An 11,198-nucleotide genomic window follows, 5' to 3' on the forward strand; every position below is an offset into this window, starting at 1 on the left:
ATGCTAAATTTATTTTTGATTTACCTCAAATGAATATGTTCAATTCTTGTTAAATTAATATTTCATCCATTTTTTTTTCTCATATAATGATACGACATTTTTTATTCATTGAAAATTAAAACCTTAATTATAAACATTTGTTCAAACATAAAATTTGTGAAATGTTTTGTTTTTTAATTTCTCCCCAGATTTCCTTTTTTCTAGTTATCTGATTTTACATTCAAGAAATTCTGAAAATTATTTAATTTCAATAACCATTAACATTAGAGAATTAATTATATTAATTATCTAAGGAAACTGATAATATAGTGGAAATGTAGTATACTAAACTGAAATTTCTACATACTGAACCAAATCAGATTAAAACATTATGCAGAACTATTTCAGTCGAAAAGCAGAGCATTCATAAGAAGGAATACAAATTAAGTACGAAAAAAATCTAATTCTAACAGAAGAATAGCAGTTGCTATCTATCTGCTTATCTACGAGTGCTTTCTCTAATTTAGATCTAAATTTTTACTTTAAATTTCCAAGTAGGGGAAAAAAAAAAAAAAAATGTTTTTCTTTCCATATATAACTAGACATTTTTTGGTACATTATATACATATTTAATACTTTTTTTCAAATAAATTTCGTTGACAGTTTAATTCTTTTACAGCTTTCTTTAATTCTGAAAGTTAACTATGTATAGCTGCTATTAAAATAAAAATGACGAATTTTTTTTTTCCCAATGCATATTTTTATTTACTGATCCCCCCTTCCCCAATAATTGTCAAATTTAACTCTACATATAGGTAAGAGGAGGAAAATACAAAAATTGTTAGAAATTTTGAAAGATTGTTATATATTCAATTAACAGGAAATGTTAGATCAATTTTATTTTTATAGGAATAAATGTATCCATTTTTAGAAATTACAGAGATTAAAGAGCGTAAAATAACTTCTATTTTTTTATTCTTTTACATATTAAATTAACAATAATGCACGAAAAAAATTAACATCATAATGATTATTTTGTCATGATAGCAACTTTTTTATTTGTAAGTTGTCTAAAAAGAAAAGATACTTATTAATTAATGGTGAAGGATTGGAGTTAATACAATTTCCTTCCTGTAAACTCCGCATGAACAATATTAACAGATGCTTATTTTTTTCTCATACTTTAGAAGCATGTTCATGCGTTAGCGCGTTGTGGCGCTACATTTGGCTCTTTTATTGTGAATTAATAAGTACCAAAAAAAAAAAAAGTACCCTATTTCCTGAGTTAATTCAAGTAATTTCATTATTTTATTTATCAATCAAAATATGGTAACATTCACAAAAAGTCTCCTCTTTAAAACACTAATTAGAATATTAGCGATTTGAAAGGATAAGCACAAAAATTAACCTTATACAATTATTTAATTTATCACCCACATATTTTGCTCTAAATTTTGACCACAAATGATCAAAATATCTTGTGACTCTCCAAAATATCTTGTGATGATGAATTATTAAGAAGAATTTTAAAAATTTTGCAATTATTTTTATGGAGAAATCTATTCAGAAAAACAAAACCTTTTAAAGTAAAATAACAAACAACAGAAACCAGAAATTCAAAAGTGCATTCATTAATTCAAAGCAATTCATTAATTTTCACACATTTATTAAAGTTAAGTCACATCAACTAATACTAATTTGCATAATGAGGTGCAAATCTTTCAATAAGCAAAAATTGAAAAAATTTACTTAGAATTATTAGGAATACAAAGCAAAAAAAAAAAAAAAGAAAAAAAGTGAAGATTAAATAAAGCTTCTAAAAAAATAACTAATTAAATGCTATATATTTCTATATTACCAATCTATTGCAACTCTTGAATTGAATTTGCTGTAATAACATATATGAAAAAGAGAGATCTGAGCATTTTCTTTCCTTTTTCTCTTACTACCTATTTTACATGTACAATTGATTTAAATTTAGAATATTATATAAGGGAATCATTTTCATAAAATAAAACTGAATAACATTTGTGGCAGAAAAAAAAATGTATATTATTTTTCAATATGTTACAAGATTAGCAAGTATAACTTTTAGATAGATGATTAAATAATTTATATTTATATGCGAGATAATCACGCTGTACAATAACACTAGAATGCTATATATATATATATACATGCTTAAAATTATAGATAGTGCTAAACATTGTGCCACTTCACGGTATGTATTTACATTTATACAATAAGAAAGTATTTCACTTTAGATACTTTGATAAAATTCATTTCAAAAATATTTTCAAAACAAATTCTGTAAATTAAATTAGCTATAATGTTTTGGTATGACTGTTATAACACAAAATTAAAGGTTAACATTATTTGTTTCAATATCTAATTCATAAAAGATAGTCACTCTAATATGAAAATGTTATTACTGAAGTCATATATTATTTCATTTTTATATAATTAACAGAAATTCTTTTACTGGAAAAATGATGCCATTGAAATCACAGTTTCAAAGTATCAAAATAAATTGATCATGGCTTTTACAAACAGATAACTAAATAGAACAGAAAAATAAACAGAAGATAACTTTTTTATAACTTTCAATGCTTAAAGCAAAAATTTTGTCCAATTCATCAACAAATTTAATATGAAAACAAGTTTTATGAATGAATGAGTGGAGAAATAATATACAAGATATTAATACATTTCATTTAATACATTTCCAAGAGAAACTTATCAGTATTCCTGGATTTCCATTTTAATTGATATAAAGCAATTTCAATGTAAATCTGCAATTTTCTATAATAGTAAATAGATACATTACTGTTGTTAAGAAGCACAAGTGTATCATTTGAGAAATGGAAAAAATGCCTACTCTTTAAAAATATTTCATAAAATAATATTATACTCATCTATGTACGAAATTTGGAATGTGATTTAAAATCACTAAGGTTTAACAGCATCAGTTTTATACTTAATTACTGAAAAATTACAATATTATTCTTAAGATGAGTCAATTCGATTCATAAGTTCATAAATGGCTTTAACACAAAACTAAGCAACTATATGGATCATACCTCAAACATTGATGCTATATTAACATGTTTACTCTATCTGGCTTAACTATAATTTCTTCATTCATCTAAAAATGTGAATTGAAAAGGTGGCATTTAATTCATATAAAGTACAAACAGCATAATATTTAAAGAAATTTTTAAAAAATGATAAAAACATAAACTAAATATCACAAAATATCTCAGTTTCAATATAAATGAAACATTCTGATATATTTATAAAATGTTTTTCTACCAAAAAAAGCAATTAAATTTCTAACTGACTATTTCTTGATAAAAAGTGATCACAAAATTCTAATCCAGTTTCATCATTGGTTTCAAATTTTAATCGCTTTTTCATGGAACAATGTAAACTTAATTCTAATGCACAATCTGAAGCAATATTACAAGTTGATACAGTCATATATTTCAAAGTTTGCAAGCAAGATACCAGGTAACGCAAACCAACACAGCTCACATGTGTTTTTCGAAGACAAATTATTTGTAAAACGGGAAGAGAGTTACTTTGGATATAACACAAATGATCATCTGTCACTTGAGTATTTCCAATAAAAAGTTTTTCTAGGGAACTGCAATTCTGACTTAATGATAAAATAGTTTGACCTCCAATATTAGTGTTTTCCACATCAAGAACTTTGAGGTTCTCAACACTTTTGAGAAGAGTCACCACACCTGCATCAGAAATTTGACAATTTGCAAGGTAAATCTCTTGCAAATCACTAAGCCTTGAAAAAAAGGGTATGTCATTATCACTCAGACACCAGCAAGAACTACAGTCTAACACTTTGATTTTTGGAACAGTTGGATGACTTACACTGCAGAAGAATTGGTCAGTATGGAAGAATGATTTGCGCAATGATAGAACTGACAGCTTTTGTGGCAAATCCTCCACAGTAATATCTGTAAAATGAACATGCTTAGCAATAAAAGCACTCTCTATGATCAGTGTTTTTAAATGTGGGCATCGTTCTCTTATTTCTATAGCCGTGTGAGGAGACAAAAATGGAATTCGTTGTTGGGTAGAAAGGCTACAGATTCTTAAGTACATAACACAGGATGGTAGAATGGGAACCAGCTTCTGCACCTGATATGAAGTTAACTGCATATCGTGTGCATCTACATATTTCCACAGAACTTGGCATCGAGTTAAATGATACCATCTTAAACACACCCTAGAAACAATATTAAAATGTATCAATGAAATATTATTATAAATGTTAAGACTGAAAAAAAAATTAGTTAAGAAGTAAAAGTAAATTGATTGCATATTTTTTTAAAGAGTCATACAAGCAATTGAATACAATAAGTAGAAAACAATACTGAATACATAACAATTTCAAAATAAATAAACAAATAAAAAGCTCTTGCATATTTAGCAATAAAATAAGTAGTGAAAATATATGCTTAGGAAAAATACTTAACTTTTTATTTTTATATTTCATATTTTTTAAATTATTTTTAAAAAAACAATGATATTTATACCAATTTTTAGCTACAGAGATGTGATGCACACAAGTAATTAGGAAATAATTACATTATAAAATAATCACCTTTAACCTTTGAAATTCCAATCTAAAATGATTATTAATTACATTTCTACTACTACTCACTTACTGCAGATTAAGCAAATCAGCTTGAAAACTATGCATATATAATGATACTTTACTAAATAGATCTTAAACAGAAGCTACCATCAACTAGAATTTTAATAATAGTACAAAAACCATATTTGCCATAGTTTTTTTAAAGATATTCCATGATATATCCATCTTTTTAAAATTATTATAAATAATATCAAAGGATTTGATTTTCCCCAAAAGTCTCTCATGCAGAGCAATGGGCACTTACATCTAAAATTATAATATTTAAAAATGAAAATTAAATCACCTTCCAGCACGACAAAGATCCCCAATAAATAGATAACTGAAGATCTTAAATAATATAACATCAGGTAAATTTTCAAATTGTACAGTTCTGTGATCTTCTTTTTCTTCCTAAAAATAAAAAGGAAGAGGAACCAGTTTTACTATCAGTCTGGAAAAAAAAATTATTAAAAGCAAGAACAAGAAGTATTCTTTTCCAACTTCTGCATTTCCTAAAAATACTTTAATAATGCTTTCATTACTTTTACCATTTTTATGTATTTAATTAATACTCAAAAAATAATCTGGTGATATCAAATAAATAAACTTTTAAGAACCAATCGACCTATTATAGAGGGAAACGTGGTGCATCTGGCAAATGAAAAATATTGCGTGTATATGGACGGGGGAATTATTGAATGTTCCGCTTAGCTTCATCAAAGGATTCAACTATGTTTCTGAAAATAGTTAAGTATTTTAATATTAATCATGACAAATAAATAATAAAACTCTCAAGAGTAAGATTTATTATCCATATGCTGAATACAATTAGCAGAAAAATATAAATATTTAACATAAAATTAATAGAAATCTAAAACCATCAAGAAACATAACATATCAATCAAATCGCTCATAAGAACATATTTTTTTACAAAGACAAAATTAATTTTAAACTATAAATATAGACTTATGAAACGAAAAAAAGATAACGCACAGATGATGTAGACCTTATTGTTTCTTCATTTTTTCTCCGATTTATTTTTGAAATTTTTTTAATAATTTTCGGATTAATTGTAAATAAAGCGAATTAAGTGATATTAATTCACTTTAGGAAATAAACAAAACCCAAGAGATATTGTAAACTCATCTAACTAGTATTTTTCGAAATGAGTTTCACTATTTCCATTCAAATGTAATAAAAAAACTAAAATAAATAAAAATTCTATGTAAACAATACAACTCCCACATGCTAGCTTACAATAAAGTCCTTGACATTTAACGAATGTTAAGAAGGGTTAACTTTACTAATTGTTCTAACATATTTAAATAGATACAAGAGAAAAAAGAACAACGAGAATGTGCTTTCAAAGTACAAACACTATAGAGAAAAATTATTCATACTAAAACTGCTAATTAAATAAAAATTACTAATCAACTCGGGAGTAAAAAACATACACTTTGGCCTTGTTAGGTTTAACAAGGTTTAGAATAGAAGAAGGTTTTAAAGAGATTTTAAACCTACTTTTTTCGATGAAGACATATTTCAGTGATTTTTGTTATTTTTAAATTATTTTACAAATAAAAAAATAAAGATTAAATGGGCGTAAAGCCCGAAAAATACATATTTTATCGGAGCATTAATGAAATACTCATATTTTCTGTAAACAACGTAAAGTTGCGGTTACAGTTATAAAGTTCGCATTAAAAATATATATTAAATAGGCTCAACATATAGCAAAATTTCTTTGAAACTGAGGTGATCTTGGAGCAATTCCTCTTTTCAGGAAATAATTACGATCTAATAATCTTATGGGGGATCTTTTTAAGTATTTTGACAATGCATTCATCAAAAATAACATCAATGAGAGCAATTTCGAAATCTTCAGGTTCAATCGGGCTGTGTAAAAATGTAGTCATTCTATATATACAATATACATATTATTTTAAGACCTTTATGTATGTTTAAAGCTAAACCCTTTTTAAAAGCAATGTTTTTATTGGAAAATCATTGAAACCAAGACAATTTATATAAAAAAAGGGAAATGTCCCAGAAGATTATCCAAGAATAGAGCATATAAGTAGCGAAAAAGCGAACCACCTAAATTTACTTTTGAAGTCAGAAGTAGAAGTCCATTTTTTAACATATATATTACGAAATACTCAATTATTCACAGATTTTAACCTAATGAACAAATTGTAAGCGGTCAACGGACAAAGAGGGTACAGATGACCCAGGCTCCAAAGGCATCTGAGAGGGCTCCAAACAGACAAACATTAGTGTGTTAGTAACATTTTTCAGTAGATTCTTATAGTTTAAAAGGGAATTTGTGAAAAAGAAGAAAAAGATAATACTATGACTTGAATTACGTTTGCACTGGTGAAGTCGATGATAACGACTAGAGCCGAAAAAATTACATTGTGCCTTAGACATTTATTATTCTAGCGAAGATACTGTAAATGGAAGGGTAAAGAGAGAACAAATTCACGATCAACAATTGAGAGGCATTATATTTGATACAATGATTGTTCAGCTATACAAAAACTAATTTCCAATTTATCAACTACAATTTTGTTTGGAAAGAGAGAGGGAGGAAATCATTAAATCATTCATAAAATTATGAAACTGTAAGTATTGCTTTTTTATCCTCATTTAGGATTGGCTATATATTATATGTTTTATTATTATACGCATCGAACTTCCCACTCGTATGATTTTTTTTTCTATCTAGAATTTCTTGAATTTAAGTATCAGAATTATTTATTTTTTAAATAATTTTTATTACAAACGCATTTTTTCCTTTTTGTAAACGTTTTCATCGAAATTATTTAGCTTTTTACTGACCGTCAAAATATCAGAAAAATAGCAAGTAGGCGTTAATTGTTTCGATTTCAGACATCGCTTATAACATTAAAATCGTTTTGAAGAAATAATTAATATAGTAGTATAAACTGAATATATGTAAATAAAAGAAATGAAAATAAGAAGGAAAAAAAAATCTTGTGACCTTGATGTGGAGATCCAACTAACCTGAATTGCTTTTTCCGGCTTTTGGAGGATGGGTGATTGAAATTGGGTGATCACATTACTCTCCATCTCTCGAAAACCTATAAATCTACTTACAAGGCTAAGAGTCATTGCCAATTGATTTTAAGAGAGAAAACATGCTAAAATGCTTTCTGAGAAATGTGCCTAAACGGAAGGTAAAGGATTTTAGTTACTTCTTTCAACAAGTTTGTATTCACTCGACTTAAATAATTTGTATTGAAGAGATTAATACTGCATATAACTTAGAATTAAATACTTACATATTCACTTCTTGATATATTTAATAGTATGGAATATTACTTTAACAAAAATATTACTACTGCATTTCTTTCCCCAGAATTCTATACTGAGAATTTTGACTTAACCAGATAAATATTTCAGTGTGACACTAAATTTTAATAATAAATACAAAACAAAAGTATATTCACTGACTTGCTTTTGAAGTTAATAGCGAATTTAGTATTAGCCTAATTAGAATACATCTCTTATCTTCTCTCTTATTTAATTCTTTAATCAGAACATTTTTGTTCAGTTCATTTCTGAACTCAGTTACAATATTTCAGAATAAACCGTTTCCTAATTTATTAATAAGAAACTTATGAACAAGAGGATATTCTGAAGACTCATTTAATATGTAATTAGATTTTTGAATAAATATTAGGTTTATTTCATGAATGTAGAAGATAAATTCAAGTTTTATATAATGCATTCGCTAATGAGTTTTTTTTTTTTCATTAAAATAGAATCGCCGTATTGGTAAAAATATTTTTCTCTAAATAAGTGAAAACTTAAAGTTTTAATAAGTATTTTTTTAAATAATAAGCAATTAATACTAAATAATTAATATTAATAATTAATAATAATCTATTTTAAATTGTTGCGAAGCATTTAAAGTTGCATTTAATCGAAATGTTTTAAATTATTCTCAAATTTTGAATTTGCTTTAAATCATGAGTAAAGAATGCTATAAATTAATCACTAAGACTATTATTTGTTTCATCATTAATTATCATAAATTCATTTACCTGAAATCTACAAGCTATTGGAATGAAAAGCAATTTAAAGTCCATATAAGAATAAAGAAAACACCTTGAATTAAGAATATCCCTAGCTTTTATTTCCTGCTCACTTCAATTGACTAGAAAGAGAACTGAAAAGGATTTATTTCTGCAAATCAAATTAAAAAGGAGAAATAAAAAATAATCTGATTCATTAATAAATAAAAAACTAGATTTGTGTGCGGCCAAGTTCGTAACTACTAAAGAGGAGTTTTTCAGGATTCTGAATTTATACCCCATCTCCCAAATATATATATATATATATATATATATATATAACGTAATTTTGATAATAAACGATTTTATAAGAAAGTTTCCAGACAATGTATCCTTTATAATTCATCCCATAAATTAAGATTTGAAATCAAACCTTAATTGTAAGTATAATAAAATTTTAATTAAAAAAACCTGGTTTATACTGATATCTATTTAACATGAAAAGATAAGTCTTACCTTCATATCCTCATTAACAATAATGGGTGAAACATGGAAGATCAAATATTTGCAGCACTAATAATAACAACAACAAAAAAATGAACTGTCTTCGTAACGGCGGGCTTGTCCATGGCAAGTGTCATAAGAAACAACAACAAAAAATGATTTGCGTTTCACTTCAACAAAGAAACATATTGTTGCAAATTAGATTTGAAATATTTTTAAAAATTTAATTGAAAATTGCCAAAAAGGTGTAGGGTATGAAAACTCATGTAAATGAAAAGTTAATTTTTTGTAACATAAGATGACATAGCAAAATGTTTTTGGGTATAATAATTTAAGGAATTAGTGTAATATAATTAATTCTATTACACTATGTAATTCCACCTGTTCTAATATTATCATAGCAATAATTATAGAAACAGAATGGCATGGAATGAAATTTTGAGGAAGGTCAAAACCAATCCGCAGTTATTGTGTCAGTGAAGAAGTAAGATTTTTAAAAATTATGACTAAAACGCTAAAATTTTGCATAATTTTTAATTCAATAAAATTCTAATTAAAATTTTAAAAAATCACTCTGAGGTGCAGATTTCTACTTTGCACAGTATATCTGTGCCAATAAAGAATATCCAAAATATATCTGTGGTAACTTTAGGTCTAATGGTTTGTCTTGTAGACACCCTCCCCTCTCCACATAGTATAACTATCATAATGGCATTTACAAAACGACATAAGATTTGTTTTCACAGTACATGGAGCATCTAATTAACCGTTTAGTTTTTCTCCCTCTCTTTGCACCTTTGATGCATATGTGTTTGTTTCAGCGTCGTTTCATAGTTATTCCTCTTCGGACAGTAGGATTACTGTAGAATTAAGTCAAAGCCGATCTACTTTCCTCTGTGTAGTATAGTGATAAGTCGTTTAAACATATATAAAAACACACAGACCGAATAATATCAAAGATTTTATGATGAATTATGCACACACGTTCCTTATTCGCTGAGTAAGAAACGTGTAAATATGTAAATCATATCTTAACCCTTCTGAATAGGAAGACAAAATGATCAATTGGTATGGAATTTGATATTGACATTTCTATCTGGAGAATAAAATTATTGTAGGAATAAATCAATCTTAACCAAATTTCTCAGAAATGTAGAAGGAAAACATTTAATATATAACCAATGCAGTGGTCTTCTCAAAACTTTCTCGAGCACAAAAACACATACACTTATGTCGCTACTATAAGTAGAAATTGATAAAAACAACATTACAAAGACCGTATTTTTTGATGTTTCGTTGCTTCGTTCCTTATGCATTGGAACTGCTTAAGAGTCAAAATATTTTTCAGTTATCTGACAAAAATTTGCTATTTTTTGTTGTCGATTTGATACAATTAAGTCAATCTGAGTTACTTCGTGATAGAGGAAATTTTATTCATTACATATAAAAAAGCGAAAATTAATATCATTTATAATAACCTTGAATGCGACATCTTCATTCAATTACTTTTTCAGAAAAAATTACAAATACGAAAATTAACATATTCAGCAATTTTAAAGAGCATTTTGCATTATAATTTTTTTTTTCATTGTCAAAGATGATGCCATAAAAAAAATCTAAAGCAGCACTTGTTCCGATTCATAGATATATTATTTTACTTTTTTCTTTTCTTTTGTTTTATTTAATGATACTTTTACAACATTGTTCATACGTACTTTATGAAATAAGACTTTCAATTTTTAGTTCTCATTATATTAAAAATTGCATTTCTGAAATCTATTTTTAAAATTTCAATTTGTCTTAGCATTTTTTGAATTCTCAACCAGTCTTATAACTTTTTGATATGTTACATTCAAAAATAATTTTATTCAATTGCTAGTGAATCGAATCTACTTATCGAAGCTGTTTTTCTCAGCTTTTTGGGTCATAATTATTAAAATATAATTGCATTTATTATATCTAAAATAATGTCCAATGATTTACCCCACTTTCTACATACACTCATTTTAACGAT

The 11,198-nt window shown here is 26.3% G+C and overlaps 1 protein-coding gene across 2 annotated transcripts; it reads right to left on the reverse strand.

The window, feature by feature from the left end:
* Positions 1–2,717: 2,717 nt before the first annotated feature.
* LOC129984795 (F-box/LRR-repeat protein 12-like) lies at positions 2,718–9,315 on the reverse strand. 2 transcript variants are annotated; one of them, XM_056094752.1, is made up of 3 exons: positions 9,197–9,315; positions 4,944–5,050; positions 2,718–4,228 (listed from the first exon to the last, which is right to left on the reverse strand). In XM_056094752.1, the coding sequence occupies exons 1-3, from the start codon at positions 9,200–9,202 to the stop codon at positions 3,304–3,306; spliced, it is 1,038 nt and encodes a 345-aa protein (XP_055950727.1). In that variant the 5' UTR covers positions 9,203–9,315; the 3' UTR covers positions 2,718–3,303. The 2 variants fall into 2 exon arrangements, with proteins under 2 accessions (XP_055950727.1, XP_055950726.1); XM_056094751.1 differs by lacking the exon at positions 9,197–9,315 and adding an exon at positions 6,162–6,299.
* Positions 9,316–11,198: the final 1,883 nt, after the last annotated feature.

The sequence above is a fragment of the Argiope bruennichi genome, chromosome 9 (genome assembly GCF_947563725.1).
Source record: "Argiope bruennichi chromosome 9, qqArgBrue1.1, whole genome shotgun sequence".
In the NCBI taxonomy this organism is placed as follows: Eukaryota; Metazoa; Arthropoda; class Arachnida; order Araneae; family Araneidae; genus Argiope; species Argiope bruennichi.

What these genes read in the sequence shown, in the direction of transcription:
- LOC129984795 (XM_056094751.1), bottom strand. An exon ending in GATCTTTGTCGTGCTGGAAG is followed by an intron (nt 4,229 to 4,943) that starts GTGATTTAATTT and finishes TATTGTTTCTAG; the next exon opens with GGTGTGTTTAAGATGGTATC.